Below are 19,670 nucleotides of genomic sequence, written 5' to 3'. Positions count from 1 at the left end.
CGCGCTTCATGTTAGGTGGATTCTGCGCCGCAGAGCGCCACTAGTATCCTTGTACATGGAGGAAACGGTGCATCACATAATACATCCGCACGAAACAGCAGCGGAGTCGTTGGATACGACACAAAGAAATCCAACATTGATTCTATTTCGCTTTGGCATTTACCTGACTCGTTCAAGTTCTGCAATCTGACCAAGGAGTAGGTGACTGATTGCAATAGGAATGGGACTCAAATATCTCAGTGCTGACAGAGAAGTCGTGACGAGAAGTGAATCTGTCATCAATATACAAATAACTCAGAAGCAATTCGAGGTTTCTCTATATGCATGAAGCACAGTGAAAGACATGGTGCCGATCAATCTATTAGGGATGCGCACCGTCGCCGTATTGTACGGTTTTCGGTAACCGTTATACGGAAGACGGACCGAAGCCGAAAGGACCACATTGACCATTTGTACGGCACGGTGTACGGCTGTTCTGTTACCGTCGAGAGCTCTTACAGACGGCCGTACAACGTCGTAATACGGCTTATTTTTTAATCTTACTTTTGACTCAGCTAAGAGTCTTTTTAGGGTAAATTTATGACACAAAATAGTCATCATTCAATTCCGTGGCTTTACTAACTTCATTCTTTTAACTGTCTTATCAAAATTTCGTACACATTCAAGACAATAAGTGTAACTTTCTTTTAGGTCTTGGGTACCTCTAGTCCTGCTTAACGCGGCATAGTTGATTACAAGACTAGATTAAACTCAGATGCATTGTACAGCTTTTTTGGCAGTCTTAAAGGCCTCTGACTGACTTTATGAGCAAATTAATTCTATACTCAGGTGCACGGTCGTCAACGGCCGTAGACGGCCGTAAGGTACCCGTACCGATGCCGACAAGGCATTGAAACTGACCATACGGCACGGTATACGGATAGTTCCGTGACCGTCTGGGACAATGGCTTTACGGCCGTATACCGTATACGGTACGGTGCGCATCCCTACAATCTATATTGCTAGTGTAAAATTGATGCACTTTAGTCAAGACATTCAGCGGTATAACTAGAGTGTAGCCTCGGTAGAATAAAGGTAACATTAGGCGGTGCTGCACATGCAAGTTTGTTTAATGAAAATACTCACGTTAACACATATTTCCCACGCTCAGAGTGAGTTACAAAAAAAAAAAAGTCGTGATTGCAACAGGCTTCTTCGGGATCCGAAAAACAAGCTCCTCCGAGTGACCCACCACAGCCCCGGCCGCCACGTCCTTCAACAGGCTTTGTATCTGCGTGACCTCCAAACGGCAGTCACCCACAGAATGGATCTACAGCACAATGTGAGATACGGCACGAATAATCTGAAAGAGGAAAACTTACGAGAAAGTCCGTTTTGAGATCGTCAACGCGCCTTCTGTAAGTCTGGATGGCGTCTCGGAAGTCGTGGACACTAAAGACGCCTTTAAGGCCACGATGTTTACGCTTGATATCCTTCAATTCTTGAGCCATGCTTTCGAGATATCTGTAATCAGACATTTGATTAGTTCTTGTGGCGTGACAGCCAGCGAAATGGCACCCACTTTTCCATCTCCCCACAAATATCCTTAAAATGCGAAGCTTCTGGCTCTCCGTGCATACGAACGAAAGCATCGATGACGGCGATCGTGTTTGCTATGCTCTCACACAGTTCCTTGACGTTTTTCTTGTTCTTTCCCTTGTGCTACAAGGTATTAAATAAGTAAGACTAACCATCCAGCATAGGTTAGTTGCACGAACCTCGAGGAGCTCGAAGACAGATACGGCTACCTTTGCCACATTCTCAACGTATGGCACACCGGAAGCTTCTGCAATATTGGCGACTTTGAGACAGGCGTTGAGGGCGGGCATGGTGGTGGGTGGTAAAACAGACTTGTGCTGTAGATGTTGATGCAGAAGCGCGCGTCCATTCACAGCGTTCTGTGATCTAGGGTACCGTGCTGTAAAATCTTACATCTGATAAGATGGCCGAAGAACGTAATCATAATGACTCACTGAGAGCTTCCGCGATAAGGGAATGCAGAAGTCCAAGAGGCGAATGGATCACATCTTTCTAGTCCGTAGGCGTGACTTCTGAGATATGGACGGAGAGATAGGTGCCATACTGGCGTCTCCTTGCACGAGGCCGTCGCTACACTGTTGGAGGAGCTCGAGGGCCTGCATGGCATGGAGTAACGCTCGCTGACATCGACGACAATCATGGATGTACACATGGCGAAAGGACGCCAAGGAAAACAAGGGATAGTTAGCAAATATTCGAGGATAGCAAACAAAGGCTTACCCCATGTAACGCGACATAGAGACGTCATCCAGCGTCCCAGCCGACTCTCGGTCACCCTTCCCCTCCACCACCGTTCCAAAGACTTAAACGCTTTCTTTTTTGGGTAGCAGTCAATCAATTGGCTAACGAAAACTCTGGGGTGGTGTCTCTTGCTCGACGCCCCTCTAAACGGATCATTGGCATCACCCGCAGATACCGGTGCCAAATGCAATCTTTCACATCTTTATCGAACGACTTCGAACGCTAAAGGTGACGCATGTTGGCAAGGTCTCTCCCAAAGGTGTGAAGAGGGGAGCAAGCGTCCTTGAGCATAGTTAACTTCTGGTCCGCGACTAGAGTCGATATCTGTGCGTCTGTTCACCAAGTGAATGATAATAAGTCGCCAGTAACTAGTCAACACACTTTCAATATTTCATTACTGGATACCACAATATGGGTAGAGCTCAGGCTACTTGGGAAAGCACACCTGTTCGTGCTCACTGTTCAGCTTTAGTCTGCCGCCTGGCTCAGAGTGCAATTTCGTCATGATTTCGGAGGCAAGATGGTAGCAAACTGCCGCCACTGCAGTTTCGTCTCGGCCTGTAGTGTCATAACGGCATATGAGGGACAGGACCACCATGTCGGACAACCGGGTTATCAACTGGAGGATATGGGTGACAAGAAAAAAGCTGAACGTTCCCACGCCATCAGCGCGACTTACTACCGGACCGGTTCCGCCGTGGAAAGCGTTGAGTTCCAAATCCGGACTGTTTGCTGTCCCGCTTCTTGACAAAGGTAATCGACGCTCTTCGTTGTTTTCGGTGTTTTTTGACCCTTCAGTCATCAGTTTGATTTCATGCTCTCAGTCAAAAGAGCAGTTTACCAACCCAGTACGGCTGCACCGCCAAGGGATTATGCCGGTCAACAGTGCGATATCAGGTGACATATGTGGAAGACATAGGGAGGCGTTACCATGATTCAAACGAAACAGAAGAAAATTCTGCAGTATTTCAGCCGAGCTCGAGGTAAGCCTTCATTTTTCCGTAGTCAGAGCTAGCTAACCCGCATCCGTGTCCCGAATTCTACTTCCGAAACCTAGCCTGCCCACATACGATTCCTCCCGCACCCCTCCCTCGAACCACTCCGCTCCTCCACCAATCACGAGAGGGAACTCTCCACTCTATCCATCTGTGCTAATAATAGATATGACCCCCCGTCCACACACGCCCTCCGCGCCGACTCCCCTGGCACGCATCGACTCCTAATGCGTCCTCCACTGCTCGTTCATGCCTGCAGTACGTGTATCGGCTGCATTAAAAGGATTATTATCGAGGCGACATACCTTTGCGCGTGCTACATGCATTACACCGTTGTATTCGTTGCTCTTAGTATTCTACCTCACCCTCACCCTCGCTGTAGTAATGAACATTGGCTTCATTTTTCACTATCTGAAAGGAGATCATTAGTCAAATACGAATAGAAAGAACAGGGGAACTCTTACTCGGTACATTTATCTCACTATATCTGTAGTCTTATGATTCAACAGGTCACCGTTAGCATCAAGTCAACAAGCAAGAGAGCCTTACCGTACTAACCCAGAAATCCGCACCATTAACAGAAGCGTGCAACGCAGGAGTCGGCCGCGTAGGGAAAGCAGAACATAAATATGCATACCATGGTGCTCCCGATGAGCTCATACACCCATCGATGCTGCTAGCTGGTGGACTCAGCGACCAAATAGAGGCGAAAAGGAAGGATATGCACCATACTAGCATCTCTCAATGGGCTCCTTACACCCCCCGCCGACCCTTCTCCAGCCTAGCCAAAAGAAATCCATTGCTTAAAATAAACCGCTGCTCGCTGCTCAGTGTTGGATCTCACTCTCACCCTCGTGGTATAAGCAAATATTAACTTGGTTTTTTTACTACCTGAACCACACCAATTATCCAAAGCAAGTAGAAAACATCGAGTAAACACTCACTCGGTACATTTATTCAGGCTATTTATGAGCGTAGAAAAAAATGAATATCGAGTTTACACATTCTCTCAAAGCTTTGGAATGTGAGCGCGGCACCGACGAGGCATATCTGCCCTGACCAAATGTACGAGCCCACCGATTGATATCTACGACAATCATAGATGTATGCCTGCTGAAGGGAAGCTAAGGAAAAGAAGAGGTAGGCAGTAAAAACTGAGGATAAGGAGACTCTTATTCGAGACATGTATGCAAAGCGCCATAATGATATCGTCTATCATGCCAGCGGATGTCCGGCGGTCAGCCTTGCACTCCACAGCCATGTCAACGACTTCGCGCTTTCTCTTCCGATGGTTAAAGTTTTGCTTCAGGGGGGCATTGGAAAACGTGAAGCAACTGGGTAATGACAAGCCTAGTGCGGTGTTTCTTGCACGATGTCACCACTGATAATTGGCCCCGTTTGCGGATACCAGGGCTGTCATCATTGATTAGTAAACCTGGCTTCGATATTTCGTTACTGAATACCATCATGCCAGTTCAGCTCAAGGTACTCGGTAAAGCGACTCCGCTAGCGCTTGTTGCTCAGCTTCGTTCTGCTCTGAGACTTCGGAGGGACGATGGTAGCGACCGTCGCACCTGCTGAGACCTAACGACATGATATCGATGTAAAAACCAAAGGTTAAGAAGTAAAAATGCCATATGTAACAGTGCAAAGCTGCGGGCAGTGGCAGAGAAAGAAATGACGTATGCTACCACCGCCATCTGCCGGGACCCGGCCCGCAAATATAGGGGGATCGAGGTCTTTACCTCATTTACAGCACTTCTGCACATCGCTCTCATGCTAGACGCTCAGCTTTACAGCACGCACATTTCTAAACAACCACCATCATGTCCGCTCTCAACGCCTCTCTCCAAGTCGCCAACATCGTCGAAGCTTCCGGTATACCATACGTCGAGAATCTGGCCAAGCTTGCTGTGGCCGTCATAGAGTTGCTCGAGGTACATGTATCACCTTTGTTCTTCGTTTTTGCCGCTGACTCTGCTATGCCGTTCATAGAAGAAAGGAAAGAATAGAGAAGACGTGAAGGAGCTCTGCGAGAGCATCAACAATACAGTTGCCGTTATCCAAACACTTGTCGCTAAGCATGGCGAGCGAGGTGCGGCATATTTCAAGGGCATTTGTTCAGAGATGATAGAGTCAGTCACCGCTCTCATATGCTGTTATTTCCTAACAGCTAATATTCACCCACCAGATATCTCTCTGGCATGTCCCACGATCTGCAAGACATGCAGGGCAAACACCGCGGAATCAAAGGCATCTTTAATGTTAACAAGATCCAGGATAAGATCAAAGGTTACAAGAGGCGTGTCGATGACTTGAAGATGGACTTTTTGGTATGCATGTTTTCGACATTGCGAATTTGGCGATCTGACCCGCGGACGTGCTGTAGATCCACACAACGGGCGACATCATGTTGATGCTCACTGAGATCAACTACAAGCTAGCTGTGCAGGAAACCGGATCGCAAGAACAGCCAGTGACCATTCAGATCACGATTATATGCTGTGTTTTTTTTGTAGATGAGCACCCATTGCTGATATCGGATGGGGAGCTATGTTCACGGACCCGGCAATATCATTGATGTATAGTAGTGGATACCATTGGATACTAGTAGGCACTGCTATACGTTGTCGTATACCGTATTCTAATTTTATATAACGCACATCACTGAACATGATTAGATGATACTAGAATTTCATCTTTTAACGATAACTAACCATGTGTACCAAATTCCGCTGTTGTATACCATGCACTACTATGTGTCGGCTTCACGTATTGGTCCACTCGTCTCCCGTTGATTTCCATTGCCTTGCTGTGCCTGGTTTTCGCTGCCCATCCGATTTTCCTCGACCTCTATGCCAAGTAGTCGTAGCAAATACTTGATCCCACTCTTACTTGCTGACGCGCTAATGTGCTGTAGATCCAAAGAACGGGAGACAACATGCTGATGCCCGCTTAGATCAACCGTAAGCCAGCTGTGCAGGAGAAAGAATCCGGGACAGCTAATGATCAAACGATACGCATCATACCGGCATACCCCGGAATTTGAAAGACACCGAGAAACGGCACCGCGGAACCGACAGGATTGCCCAGTGTCAAAGAACTTGGAGAGACTATCCAATATTCCCGCTTTACATGTTCGCCTAACTCGCTAGTATGTTGAAGATCCACATAATGAGCAACAGCATCTTCGTACTCATTGTGATCAATCGCCTACAGCAGACTATTTTTAAATTGATTCTGAGCCGCAGAACGCCACTATTATCCTTGTACATGGAAGAAGCAGTGGAGCACATAATACACCCGCACGAAAGAGCAGCGGAGTCATGGGATACTCCGCAAAGAAATCTAACATGACTGATTTTGCTTCGCTTTGGTCTGGCCTCTGGTTCCCCCGTTCAAATTCTGCAACCTGAACGAAGCGTAGGCGACTGACCGCAATAGGAATAAGACTCAAATAGCTCAGTACTGACAGAAAAGTCCTGCCGAGAGGTGAAATAATGCATCGGAGTCATCAAGATATAAATAGCTTAGAAAGAAATCGAGGTTTTCTATGTATGCATAAGGCACAGTCAAGGACACGGGGCGAATAAATCTATATTACAATCGCAAAATTGATGTAATTTCCTAGCAGAATGGATGGAAAAGATCCTCTCTACTCGCGCTTCAGCTGAATCTTCCGGTTGATGACAGATGCCTGTACTAATGCTTAGAACGTGATAGCTACCTTCCTCTGATCAAGCGGCCGTAAGCTGGTACATCTGGAATCATTCGAGAGTCGAAAATACATCAGCTGGCAGCAATTCAACTTGCCACGAAAGCCACGAAAGGGAGTAAAGAGTATCCTCAGCTGAAGCCAGGACGTTCGGTGGTAGAACATAGATGTGGTATAAGCAAGTACGCGCCAAATACAGAGGCTTCCACGCTTTTTCGTCTATTAGGAACAAAGTACATTTAAGAAGTGTATGTATCCGCGAGAATAAATTAGATCATGATGGGAACCGTAGACATTGATGATATTGGCCGCGCGCTCAGGAAGCACCTTTCATCAGAGTTTAAAAAAAAGGCAGTGACTTCGAAAAGCTTTTTTGGCGGTGACCATGGAATTTACCTTAGATCAACGTAAAAAAAAAAAAAGGCGGTGATTGCCACAGGCTTCTTCGGGATCCGGAAAACTAACTCCTCCGGATGACCCACCACAGCCTGAGCTATAGTTTCCTTCAACAAGCTGTGCATCTGCGTGACCTCCAGACGGCAGTCACCCACTGAATGAATCTACAGCACAATGTGAACTATGGCAATCATGATCTGAAAGAGGAAGACTTACGAGAAAGTCCGTCTTCAGATCGTCAACGCGCCTCCTGTAAGCCTGGATAGTGTCTCGGAAGTCGTCGACGCTAAAGACGCCTTTAAGGCCACGATGTTTGCGCTTGATATCCTTCAATTCTTGAGCCATGCTTTCGAGATACCTATAGTCAGACAGTTCGTTAGTTGTTGAGGCGGGGTAGCCAGCGAAATGTCACCCACTCTTCCATGTCAATGCAAGTGTCCTTAAAATGGGAAGCTCCAGGCTCTCCGTGCATAAGAACGACGGTATCGATAACGGCGATCGTGTTTGCTATGCTCTCACAGAGCTCCTTGGCATTATTCTTGTTGTTTCCCTTTTGCTGTGGAACATAGAATCAGCGAGACCATTCTTTAAATAAAGGATAGTTGCACGAACCTCGAGAAGCTCGAAAACGGTTACGGCTACCTTTGCCACGTTCTGTACGTACGGTACGCCGGAAGCTTCAGCGATATTGGCGACTTTGAGACAGGCGTTGAGGGCGGGCATGGTGGTTGGTAGTAAGGCTGACTTGTGCTGTAGAGGCTGACCCTGAAGCGCGCGTCCATTCACAGCGTTTTGTGATCCAGGATACGGTGCTGTAAAATCTTATCTCTGATAAGATAACCGAACATCTTTCTGGTCTGTAGGTTATATTTTTGAAACACGGATAGAGAAATAGGTGTGTCATACCGGAACCTCCTTGCTCGAAACCTTTGCCACGGCGTTGAGGATCTCGAAGGCCAACATGGTATGGGCTAACGCTCATTGACATCGACGACAATCATGGATGTACAGATGGCGACTGGACGCTGAGGAAAAGAAGGGATAGTTAGCAAAGATTAGAGGATAACAAGATAATGCTTACTTGATATATGCCTATCCAAAGCGCCATAGAGACGTCGTTCATCGTCCCCGTCGACTCCCGGTCACCCTTCCTCTCTACCACCATTCCAATGACTTGAACGCTTTCTCTTTCGGGTATCAGCCAATGAATTGGCTAACGGAAACCCTGGGGCGGACTCTCTTGCTCGGCGCCTCTCTGAACGGATAATTGGCATCATCCACAGATACCAGTGCCAAGTGCAATCATCCACACCTTTATCGAACGACTTCGAACGCTAAATGTGACGCGTGTCGGAAAGGTCTCACCCGAAGTTATGAGGGGGGAGCAAGCGTCGTTGAGTATAGTCAATTTCTGGTGCTCGACTAAAGCCGACATCTGTGCGTCTGTTAATGAAGTCAATAATAATAAATCGTCAGTAACTAGTCAACTCACCTGTTATAATTCGCTACTGGCTACCATAGTGCTGGTAGAGTTCAAGCTACTCGGGAAAGCAACCTCGTTCGTGCTCCTCTTCGGTCTGCCGCCTGGCTCAGACTGCATTCTTCATGATATTGGAGGGAATATGATAGCAAGCTGTCACCACTACAGTCTATCTCAACCATAGTATCAGCACGGCGTAGGAGGGACGGAACCGCCTGGAGGACAATCGGTTTATGGACTCGAGGATGTTGGGTAATAGAAAAAAGCCGGACTTCCCACGCCATCAACGCGACTTGTCATCGGACCGGTTCGGCCGGTTCCAAATCCAGACTGTTTGCTGACCTTCTTGACAAAGGTAACCGACGCTCTTCCGTCATTTTCGGCAGTTTCTGAGTCTTCTGAGTCTTCAGTCGTCGGCTTGATTTCATCCTCTCAGTCAAAAGAGCAGTCTACCGACCGAGTACGGCTGCACCGCCAAGGGAGTATCCCGACAAACAGTGCGAGATCAGGCATCACCGTTCACAGGCGAAAAAAGATCGACATATGTGGAAGACATAGGGAGTCGTTACCACGATTCAAACGAAGCGAGAGCGAATTCTGCAGTATTTCAGCCGAGGTCGAAGGTAGGCCTTCATTTTCCATAGTCTTCTCTTTCTTCCGACAGGGCCCTTTAATGTTTGATTCTCTTTCTTAGATGTTACTTCTGCAATTCCCTTCATCACACCAATCAGAATCTCGGTACCGACTAGCGCCAGAAAATCCTTCAACGAGGGCGAAAAAGGTGGTGCAATGATACACGTTGCAGATGTGGGGTGAACACAGCACAATGTTTATGCCACCTGTAACTCTACACTATTGCACTATGCAAAGGACAAATGTCATGCTATGGAACAATATGGCCGGTAAGTCAAATTAATGGTATTCCATGATCCACGTTACCTATTTCTCTTCTTATACGCAGTCTTTGATGCTTGTCACTATCGAGGCTAGAACGCCCAGCACCGTTCTCGCTGGATGTTATCGATTTTCCGTTATGCTTCCACGTCTTGCTACCCGTAAATTTTATAGCGACATATTAATGGACAGGTGTACCTATTCTAGACGAACCGAGGGTGTTGCAAATTGTTTCGAGTTCAGGTCAGTGTGCCGATCTTTTTGATTTAGGATATAAGACTGATGGGGGCTCGTACACCCAGGGAAATATCTAGCAAGATCCGGCCGTCGTTTACAAGGAAGGAAAACCACATCCCGCAACCCGAGCGCTTTTGTGCCGCCAAGCCTCGCCATCATGGTTTCATCGGATTTCAAGCCACGATGTTGGTCTTCAGCATAGGTTACGTTGCAGCATGCCGGAAAACCTCCGAAACATACCTCTGATTCTTCAGGGAGTCCGCATTGAATGGTGTCTCTTCGCTATATTGGATATCACAATGCTTCTGTCGTGCCGTTTCAGCGATGGCAAGTAATAGATAGTCGCACATCGCGACTACGGTTATCTGGCAGCAAACTGCTTGTAGTGTAGCCTTCTTGCACCTTCGAGTACCGATAGCTGTCCTGCGCTTCCGGAATTCAGGCTGTCAGGTCTGAGCGTGTGTCAGGACGCTCTGGAACGGGATCAGGTAGCAAGCAAATTCGAACTCCATCATCGTCATCGTAACCCTTGGCTCTCGCGAACGAAGTGGCAAAATCGGTCGCGTGGAGGACATCGAGGTCAAGCGAATAATGCCGGTGGAGCAGTCTTTTGCTATGTTCGTGTCTCATCAGACAAGGATGACGCGAAGTCCCGACGATAATGTAGAAGGGCATTGATGTAGCGGGTGCGCTTGCTTTATTTATGTATGGTATTTTCCTCCTTGAAACTCGTGTATAGTGCCATACCTTACCTTTTCTTACTATCAGGGCTCGGAATTCTGGATGGTACTGTATGGTTCGACTGTACACGCGAAACACCGTGTTTCCAACGTCCGATTTGCTAATCCTGGATATGCAATATCTTTCTCCTGAACAAAGAGCAGACGGTTAGACGAGCTTCGTACGTGTTCTGAGAAATCAACAGTTTGGTGGCCCGTGGGATTCGGATGTACAAGGTCTCCTGTTTGGTGAGCTTCACATCTCCTTTTGCTAGTGCCCAAAATACCTTTCGTTGGTGCAAGCATAGTACCGGATTCTCTTCGATGCCTAATGCCTGAGAGACGGAGAAGGTCACAATAAGACAAATACCTCGCTATGGGATATATTTCCCACTAGCATTCATTGCCAAGCCATAGAGACATCACAGCCGTTTAAAGCGGGTGTTAACGGCAGCAAAGAACTGACGCAACCAATATGAAAAAGTACGGCTTTCACTCTTTGCCGATTTGTACTCGTATGTCTTCGAGCTTACTAGCCCTTCTAGCGTTCCTAATTTGGGGACTTCGAGTCAGGGGCACCTTGGTATTGCATTGACCGAAGGACTGCTTATTGTTTGTGCTTCAGGCTTGAAATTTCCGGTCGGTGACAGTTCCAATGCGTGTACAAAGGCAAGGAATACCCGGATACTGGTACTTCGTCCTCACTTTGTTTTTCTTTTGCTCTTTTTGAAGCATCCTGTAGTTTTTATCCACAGGTCTATCAATGAACCTCACGGTTTCCTCTCAATCTGATAGTCCGCCGCTGCTTCATGAAGTTTCGTTTTCGGCTGAGTTGATGACCAGTGTCTTTGAATACCTTTGGTCGGCGTATCTTCGGATAGAGGATCGTCATGGATAGATGGAACCTGTCGACAGCCTCAATGTTCCTGGTGCCATCAGAACACCAACTTGCGGTATGCCTGCAGAGCCCGCCCGAGTCGCTCTTGCTCCGTTTCTCCTGATTACTCGTCTTCCGTTGGAATAGGACACCATGCTCCTCGACGAATCTCAGAATTCACATGAGAAATGGTTTTCTCTATATAAACCACCTCAAGATCTTGTATTCTACTCACAAGGACTACCCTCGTCTTTCAACTGACAATGCGCGTCTTTGGAAAAGAATTCTTCTCTTCTGCGCTCCTTGCGGTTCTCCTCGCCAAAGTCTCGTATGCTTCACCTTGGACAATGACTTCGAAGCACTCTACCCACCAACGAAGGACTATCGGACGCGACTTGACGATTGATACCTACCATCCCGAGTCAACCTTCAAGGTAATAATTAAATGACGTTCTCCTGCTCGTTGTCTTATATATTTCTTTGTAGACTTACGGAGAAGGGAAAGCGATCTCGTCTTTTAGTAGCGGTGACCTGAAGACATCTATCGTCTCCTTCATTGCGTCTGAGCTTGGCGCCGACTCGTCTACCATCACCTACAGCTCTGGCCACACCGCTGAGAACGATATGAGCTACGCCTATGCAAAGCAGTACCGTATACGTCCCTTTATCTGAGTGCTCTAATAATGACCCTGATGTCTCTTACAAAGGATGGTATTCCGTTTGCCAACGCTGTTGCCAACGTAGCTTTCAAGAACGGTAACGCGGTTTCGTTCGGGTCGTCGTTTGTAGATACATGTAAGTTGTATTTTTGTATCTGTGACTTCTCATTCGTATTAATGATATCATTTAGCCAACATTGCTTCCTCCCAGCCCTCCATTGAGCTCGATTCAGTCATAAGCAAAGTCGAAGACGCGCTCGCTGCTACCTACAGCGGCATCAACTCCCTCGAATATCTAGCCCTCGAAGACGGATCCGTTGCCCTCACCCACGTAGTCCAAGTCCTTAACGCCGATGCCAACACAGCCTATGAAGCATTCGTCGACGCCCATTCAGGAGATATAATTGGAGTCACCGATTTTTCTGCACAGGCTACGGTAATCTCGATGCTCTCCTCACTTTCACGTCTTTCTTAGTCTGCTATAGTACACTGTCGTGCCAATAATCCAGGCATCTGTAGTGGACGGCGAGGAAGTTGTCGTCGACCCAGAAGACCTGAACTCTTCTCCTCAAGGCTGGGTACAGAATGGGGAAACCGCGTATGTATATATATTTCCATAGTGCAGCGTCCTGATATTTGGCAGGGGAAACAACGTCATCTCCTTCAAGGGACTATTGTTCACTACAACTCAGCAGTCGTCCCCCAATACATTCGACTACCCATATAATACAGCCGTTGGCCCTTTAATCGGCGGAAATGTCGACGCTGCTTGCACCAACGCCTTCTATATCGTCAACCAAGTCCACGACTTTGTTTACAAGTACGGATGGACCGAGGCTGCTTATAATTTCCAGCAGAACAATTTTGGTAGAGGAGGATTAGGTGGGGACCGGGTGCAGATGTCTGTACAAGACGCTGGCGGGATTAACAATGCGAATTTCGTTACCCTTCCTGAGTAGGCTGTTCGTTGATTTCGCTCAGTGCCATGAGCTAATGTGGATGTTTTCAGTGGTCAGCCTGGCACTTGCCGGATGTATATTTGGGATCTTACAATTCCCAATCGCGATGGAGACTTGCAGAATGATCTAATCGTCCATGAGGTTACTCATGGGATTTCTAATCGCTTGACTGGAGGCGGTACGGCTAGATGCTTGCAAACGCTCGAATCTGCGGGGTTAGGTGAAGGTGTGTATTTACGAATATATTTTAATAGTGTTGGTTCCTTACATGGTTTTCAGGATGGTCGGATGCCATGGCAGAGTATGTCAACTCTTCTCTTCTCGCTGTTACCAGATGTCTAACATATCTCACAGTTGGACTGAACAGACGAGCGCTAATACCCACGACTTTGTTTTCGCTGCATGGGCAATAAACAGAGCCGGTGGTGGGCGCAACTACCCGTACTCCACGAATCCCAACGTGAACCCACTCCGGTATTCTTCACTTACTCGGCTAAACGAGGTTCACGGTAAGTGTGCTCGTTACCGTGTTGGACACCCATTCAATAGTCCTCAGATATTGGCGAGGTGTGGGCCAACATGCTGCACAATGTATATGCTGCCCTAGTCCAAGCCTACGGATGGTCGGCGACAGCGATGGATAATGCTAATGGGAATGAGGGAAATATAGTTTACCTCCACCTCTTCATCGACGCGTTACAACTCCAGCCCTGCAACCCTACCTGTAAGTGCATCATCTCACATGTTCTAACATAAACTGACTAAATAAACACTTGCAGTCGTGCAAGCTCGAGCTGCGTGGATCCAAGCTGATGTGAACCGCTACAATGGAGCCAATGCTTGCATTCTCTGGAACACGTTCGCGAGCCGTGGTTTGGGAATGTTTGCAGCGAACTATGTGGACGATGCCACCGTTCCAGCGGGATGCTAAATACAAGGATTGACAAGAATCTGGTAGATAGCTATGACTGGAATTTGGCACGACATGTATATATTAAACTTCTCGGATTCTATGACATTGTTGAATTCCTCCGACACGTCCAGCACAATACTACACCACAGATAGCAGCCACTGAGCGGTTGTTACTGAAAGATACACGATGAAGTTGACTTACTCGGTTGCATTTTATGTAACGCTCTGCTGCTAAACAATATATAAATAAAGAGAAGTGAAATAGGCTTGAACGAATATACCAAGTTCAGAACGGCGAAAATTCAGGACACTGTTAAAGCAGCTCAAGAGAAATATGATATATTTGCGGTGACGACGATCAATCCATCAGTGCATACTGAAGGCGTAGCCATTCTCTATTGTACCCCGCAATAAATAGTCATATAGTCTTATCGGCCGCTCATCACGAGATAACAGGTTCTGCGTTCTAGTCGATAGTAAGCTGTAGCATTCATAAGAAATCCAGAACAGTCATTCCCGCTCGGTGACGATGGCATGCAAATGCTTATCACGGAATGCCGGTAAGAAGTGATATCGGAAGTTGACGTGGCTTGAGAACAACAAACAGTTAGGAATGACGAGGAACAGAAGGAATAGGCGCGTTACACACTTTGTCTCGTGATTCTTCAGATCAAATTTTCGGAGTAGATTCGCAAAGAGGATATACAGCTCGCACCAAGCCAAGCTTGGGTTCCTGTTAGAAAAACCGAAATGCTGTGGAGAGGAAACTCACTTGACACCAAGACAAGCCCGAGGGCCCTTTGAGAACGATATTAGGTACTTGTCGAGAGACGCTCCAGGTTGGAGCCACCGTTCTGGGTTGAAGTCATGCGGGTTGGGAAAGATGTCCTCGTTCATGAGGACGAACGTGCTGCCGATGCCAACGGAGGTCTGCAAAGTTATTAGATATACGACTTGATACTGTGAAGAAAGCTCACTCTGGCCGGAACGAGGACACCTTCAATTCTAGTAGGGGTATCGACAACGCGTGGTTTAGCAACTGGAACACCATTGCTGATGCGTAGTGATTCTTTAATGACGGCTGTCTGTTTTGGTGGTGTGAGTCGATCTCGTGTGGAGGTTGCGATATGGGAAATAACTGACCAAGTACGGCAATTTCTCTAAAACTTCATACGACGCGGGCGACTCGAGATTAGGCCAAGCGTCGAGTAATTCTGCCATCAATTTGGAATGTATCTCCGGATTCTGCATGATGTGGAAGAAGCCAATCGTCATTGCGTTGCCTGTTGTATCCGTTCCGCCAAAGAGTAAATTTTGGGCCTAAAATTATTGATCATAAGTGCGAATAGAGAACGTTATGGCGATCCTACGTACCTCATCTGATAGAGACTTTTTCGATGGTACCTCGCCTGATTTGAATTTCTCGGGCGAAAGCAGGCTATGGTAAATCGTCTCATGCATGCCGTCAAGGGATGAAGGATTTTCTAAGATGCCGTCGATCTGGGTAGACAGTGCGTTTCGAAGGTGAACAAAACCGATAGTATCAGGGTTGAGATAGCGGGTAAGGAACTCGGGGAGACGGTAGAGGAGCTGAAGGACGGGAAAGTGCCGGATAGTCGTCATCATAGGCATGGCACGTTCGAGGCTGAGAAGGATCGGGTGAGAGAAGTCTGGGGAGAGAAGGGCGTCGAACGAGTGAGAGTAGCAGAAGGCAGTGATGATGTCCATGGTCAGGGATTTGAAGGCAGCGTAAAGGTTAACAGGTTTGTCTTTGTAATCCTTCTGAAGGCGGAGAAGTAGGGTGTCAACCTGTAGGGATTGTGAGCTAATTCATATGGGGGAATCGGAGGGCACCTTACCTTTGACTGGATGATACCCTCCATCTGGAGGATCGATCGACGAGAAAAAAAAGGCAAGAGCAAATCTCTCCGTTTCTTTGCAACGGCATGCTCAGTAAATCCGAATGAGGACTCGTCTTGAGCAAAGCAAAAGTAGAAATTTGGGTCTTTGATGAATTTTACTTGAGAGGAGTAGATGGAGAAGTAAGCTTGCGGGCTGCTGAAGTGTAGCTTAAGGGATGCAATTGAGACAAAAGGACGTGACGATGTATGCAACAAGCTCACTTCATTAGGATTTATACGAATGACGGGTCCTGAGTTAGATCAGTAAATTTAGGCTATTGGAGGATCGAGGAGATGTACCATATAATTTGTGTAGTTCTTCGAGTTTCTGGACAAATAGACCGTCGCAGAAAACCTCGTAATAGGTCTGATACCAGCCTGTGAGAGCGGCCAGGCGCGGACCTGGAAATGACTTGAGAGGGTGGAAGAGTAAACGGTAGATTGCTAGGTAAAGGGCATAAGAAAGGAAAAGAGGCAATGCGGCGTCGGTGTAGCTTAGCATTAGGGACATACTAGACGTAATCGTTGGGCGTAGGGCTTATATCCTTCGCCCACCTTTCCATACTCGGTTTAGAAGATGCATTTCAGCTCATGCTCTTGGACGGCTATGGAGCTTGTTTGCGTCACGAGGTGTCTGTTTGCGTCACGAGGTGTCTGTGGAAGAGAATATCAATGCTTGTCCCACTTTCTGATGGCTTGAATCAGTACACTAGGTAAGAGAAGAACTGATGACCGGTAATATCGACATCACCAAAGGACGAGTCGCCTAAAATACCCATTGGTATCAGTCAACAAAAGTCACAAGGAATCTGATTAATATTACTGCGTTCACGGGGTGTTATCGGCATCTGTTAAGCGGGAGATATGACGGGTCAGATGCCTGTGGTAAGTGGCGTTGCCGCACGTTGCCGATAGGCTCTGAATGTGCGGAAGATTGAAAAAGGCGAGTGGCATCCTATAAATAGGTTGTGGATCATTCTATCTATTGTCGGGTCAGCATCGAGAGACGGTTATCTGTATTCACTGTTCAGTGTAATATCGATGCGCATGAAGAATAGTTACAGGAGGTACGTTTATGCGCCTCGGATGACGGCTCTTGAACGTTCGCTGTGACCGTGCGAAATTGCCTTTTTGGTACACTAGGCTTCTTTCCTTCGCCTGGTCGACATGGTAGCGATCTTTCGCTGTTCACACTGTTACGTCAGATAATAGGCTGTGAGTGTAATTATTACCTGGTTTTCAGCATGCATTTGACAAACTAGCTAACGTTCGTACTAAATGGCACTATTCCTGTGCCAATCGTGTTGGCTTTGTTTCCATGAGGGATTCGGTCGTACCTACACGGAACGTTCTTATCAGAGGCATGGATGATGAGGGAACAGCCAGAATAGACGACCCTTACCGTAGGCAAGTAAAAGAAAATCCAAGATGGAAAAGGTAGCTCTCGATAAGTCATGGAATGTGCGATCCAGATAACCAGAACTCGACACCGTAAGGTCCGGAGTCAAAGTTCGCGACACATTTTCCCACGACTCCTTTGTTTCTGTGGCGCGATCGCGGCTTGTTCGCGACCACCTACTTACCATCTTTTTTATGGACCTTGTTTCAAGTTGGAACATTATTGCATACACTTTTGTTTGACTTATTTGCAACACTAGGATGTGTTTGGAAGGGAAGTACTACAAAAAATGGTTCGAGAGCGAAGTGATGACAAAGCAGATTGTTTTTTTTCCTGCTGCCTTTGGATGGTGAAGTTCTTCGCGGATTATACTTCAGACGAGTTTACTACTATGCTCGGACCATCTTCGGTACCATCGACTCTGTTTTCTCGAGGTAAGGCCGTCGGTATGTCCTCTCCTTCTCTCATCATGTTTATCAGCTCGATACTACGGCACTCTCTCAGGAATATCTTCCTCGTGGCATTGAAGAAAAGAAACAAGCGAGATGTAGCTGTGATTTGCTTGAGGAAGTTGTGGCTTTCTTGTGATGTTACTTGATGGCGAAAAATTATGACGCTACCCGTCCAAGATATTCCATTTCCTGATGTATTTCACTGCGTGGTGATCCGGATTAACAATGACTTGCTATCTGTCAGATCACAGTGAAGAACTGCCATCCCTATCAGAATACCGGAATCTGCTTATTCTGCCAATGACCGCGATCGTTGCAAGTGCAGCAGTAGATCCTGGAAAATAACATGCCGATACTGTTTAATGGATGCTGCTTGAGTCTGCGACAGTTTGTTTAAGGGATGCGAGCAAGTGCGAACACCAGCTTATTATATGCACTTCATCGGGCGTCGGTTCTGAAGCTCTCAAGGCTCAGCTTTCTGTCCTGCTAAGATTTCAACTGTTCACATTCTAGTATGTAGCCTTCCTGTCGCTTGTGGTATTCCATTGCTAATATGTATATGGGCGTAATAGCGTGCAAAAATTCCGATGGACGCAAGTTAAATTTTTCCAGTTGCAAGTTACTTTTAAGTGCACAAGTTCGTATCCCCCCCAAGTTAAGTACTGTTTTATATTCATTTGAATCAGTTGTTACCATAGATTTCTGAATAAGATCTGGGGCATGGATTCGGAGCGGGACAAAGCGGCCCCTGAACCGGCCGACATTATTTCGGTCGATGGTGCTTGACACCAGTCTTTCCGTCATTGCGGCCTGAATTCCTCCAGTGTCTATTCATCTTTATCTATTTCTCCATCGCTTACTCAGTGATGAATTCAGATACATCTCCCTTGGGTGTTTGATCTCTGCATTCAAAGCCGCTCAGTCTAAAGAGTAGACAGTCGACTGACTTCGTTATAGATTTGAATGTTCAGGATACTTCAAGATAGCAATAGATCGAGCTCAGTGGGACGCACTGAGAACAACATTCCAGAGAGTTCAAGAGCTCATGACATGGCCCACTGGACAGCATAGGTACTGTATTTCTTCCCAGAATGTTAGTGTTCATATGGTTCATAACATCCGGACGGCTGGACAAAGATTTGTATATCACAGCCTAGGCCTTACGTATTCTGAACCTATAGCCAATAGCAAACTTCTGAAAAAAATTACTAACTTGCGGAAGGAACAAGTGAACTTGGGGGGCTCATAATCAACTTGCGACCGGAAAAACGTGAATTGTGCCTAGGTGAATTTTTTGCACGCTATTACGTCCGTATTCTTCCTAATTTCCAGAAGACGGCCCCAAGTATTCGTTCTCAAGGTTTTCACTCAACAAGCACCTCTAGTTTATCTCGCATCAGCCATCACACGATGTGACTGGGATTGCCAGCCTGAGCAAGCGGCACCAAGGACAAAAATTCGTATTCACTCTGCAGTCAGCATGTTGTCATTACATTTTTTCCTACGTTCCCCTCTCAATGGAGTCGCTGGGACACGCAGTGACATGCCATTCGATCTTTAACACACCAGCCGCAGATGTTATCTTATCCGCCTTTGACCGTTCCTTATGCTTATATCAACCTTACACCGTCTCCCATGATTCAATCTGAGGAGGATCACGACATTCTTCGCTTCAAGCTCAACTCTCAGATCAGACCTCATCATCTTCCATAAGAAGGATAATAAAATGTGTCATGCTGTAATGATTTTTATTAT

General features: G+C 46.8%; 7 protein-coding genes across 7 annotated transcripts; 3 read left to right on the top strand and 4 right to left on the bottom strand.

The window, feature by feature from the left end:
• Positions 1 to 1,156: 1,156 nt before the first annotated feature.
• Positions 1,157 to 1,868, bottom strand: EV420DRAFT_1646386 (uncharacterized protein; the record flags this gene model as incomplete). The annotated part of the gene is made up of 4 exons (XM_060477906.1): positions 1,157 to 1,309; positions 1,362 to 1,503; positions 1,562 to 1,701; positions 1,758 to 1,868. 4 exons carry the CDS (start codon positions 1,866 to 1,868, stop codon positions 1,157 to 1,159), a joined length of 546 nt encoding a protein of 181 aa, XP_060327343.1.
• Positions 1,869 to 4,172: 2,304 nt separating this feature from the next.
• EV420DRAFT_736773 (uncharacterized protein) lies at positions 4,173 to 4,621 on the bottom strand. The gene is made up of 2 exons (XM_060483257.1): positions 4,259 to 4,621; positions 4,173 to 4,205 (listed from the first exon to the last, which is right to left on the bottom strand). Exon 1 carries the CDS (start codon positions 4,497 to 4,499, stop codon positions 4,281 to 4,283), a length of 219 nt encoding a protein of 72 aa, XP_060327342.1. The 5' UTR covers positions 4,500 to 4,621; the 3' UTR covers positions 4,173 to 4,205; positions 4,259 to 4,280.
• A 483-nt stretch (positions 4,622 to 5,104) lies between these two features.
• Positions 5,105 to 5,909, top strand: EV420DRAFT_1561967 (uncharacterized protein). Its single transcript, XM_060473879.1, has 5 exons — positions 5,105 to 5,251; positions 5,310 to 5,449; positions 5,506 to 5,647; positions 5,704 to 5,859; positions 5,887 to 5,909. Exons 1-5 carry the CDS (start codon positions 5,141 to 5,143, stop codon positions 5,893 to 5,895), a joined length of 558 nt encoding a protein of 185 aa, XP_060327341.1. The 5' UTR covers positions 5,105 to 5,140; the 3' UTR covers positions 5,896 to 5,909.
• Positions 5,910 to 7,307: 1,398 nt separating this feature from the next.
• EV420DRAFT_736737 (uncharacterized protein) lies at positions 7,308 to 8,309 on the bottom strand. The gene is made up of 4 exons (XM_060483256.1): positions 8,038 to 8,309; positions 7,842 to 7,981; positions 7,642 to 7,783; positions 7,308 to 7,589 (listed from the first exon to the last, which is right to left on the bottom strand). The coding sequence occupies exons 1-4, from the start codon at positions 8,146 to 8,148 to the stop codon at positions 7,422 to 7,424; spliced, it is 561 nt and encodes a 186-aa protein (XP_060327340.1). The 5' UTR covers positions 8,149 to 8,309; the 3' UTR covers positions 7,308 to 7,421.
• A 489-nt stretch (positions 8,310 to 8,798) lies between these two features.
• On the top strand, positions 8,799 to 10,219 carry EV420DRAFT_1750287 (uncharacterized protein; the record flags this gene model as incomplete). The annotated part of the gene is made up of 8 exons (XM_060480320.1): positions 8,799 to 8,862; positions 8,947 to 9,000; positions 9,090 to 9,260; positions 9,292 to 9,528; positions 9,600 to 9,717; positions 9,776 to 9,807; positions 9,867 to 10,042; positions 10,102 to 10,219. The coding sequence occupies 7 exons, from the start codon at positions 8,799 to 8,801 to the stop codon at positions 9,893 to 9,895; spliced, it is 705 nt and encodes a 234-aa protein (XP_060327339.1). The 3' UTR covers positions 9,896 to 10,042; positions 10,102 to 10,219.
• A 1,514-nt stretch (positions 10,220 to 11,733) lies between these two features.
• EV420DRAFT_1704908 (Fungalysin metallopeptidase-domain-containing protein) lies at positions 11,734 to 14,181 on the top strand (the record flags this gene model as incomplete). The annotated part of the gene is made up of 11 exons (XM_060479533.1): positions 11,734 to 12,066; positions 12,119 to 12,284; positions 12,377 to 12,427; positions 12,483 to 12,727; positions 12,777 to 12,889; positions 12,935 to 13,246; positions 13,301 to 13,476; positions 13,530 to 13,551; positions 13,605 to 13,759; positions 13,807 to 13,974; positions 14,030 to 14,181. The coding sequence occupies exons 1-11, from the start codon at positions 11,896 to 11,898 to the stop codon at positions 14,179 to 14,181; spliced, it is 1,731 nt and encodes a 576-aa protein (XP_060327338.1). The 5' UTR covers positions 11,734 to 11,895.
• A 492-nt stretch (positions 14,182 to 14,673) lies between these two features.
• On the bottom strand, positions 14,674 to 16,566 carry EV420DRAFT_1274630 (cytochrome P450; the record flags this gene model as incomplete). The annotated part of the gene is made up of 9 exons (XM_060467852.1): positions 14,674 to 14,752; positions 14,813 to 14,887; positions 14,936 to 15,093; positions 15,141 to 15,248; positions 15,307 to 15,483; positions 15,538 to 15,972; positions 16,023 to 16,232; positions 16,287 to 16,315; positions 16,365 to 16,566. The coding sequence occupies 9 exons, from the start codon at positions 16,564 to 16,566 to the stop codon at positions 14,674 to 14,676; spliced, it is 1,473 nt and encodes a 490-aa protein (XP_060327337.1).
• Between the last annotated feature and the right edge of the window lie 3,104 nt (positions 16,567 to 19,670).

Source organism: Desarmillaria tabescens (genome assembly GCF_030435595.1).
Source record: "Desarmillaria tabescens strain CCBAS 213 chromosome Unknown EV420scaffold_35, whole genome shotgun sequence".
Classification (NCBI taxonomy): Eukaryota; Fungi; Basidiomycota; class Agaricomycetes; order Agaricales; family Physalacriaceae; genus Desarmillaria; species Desarmillaria tabescens.
Note: the sequence above shows the minus strand (reverse complement) of the source record. Positions and strands in the feature narration are given on the sequence as shown.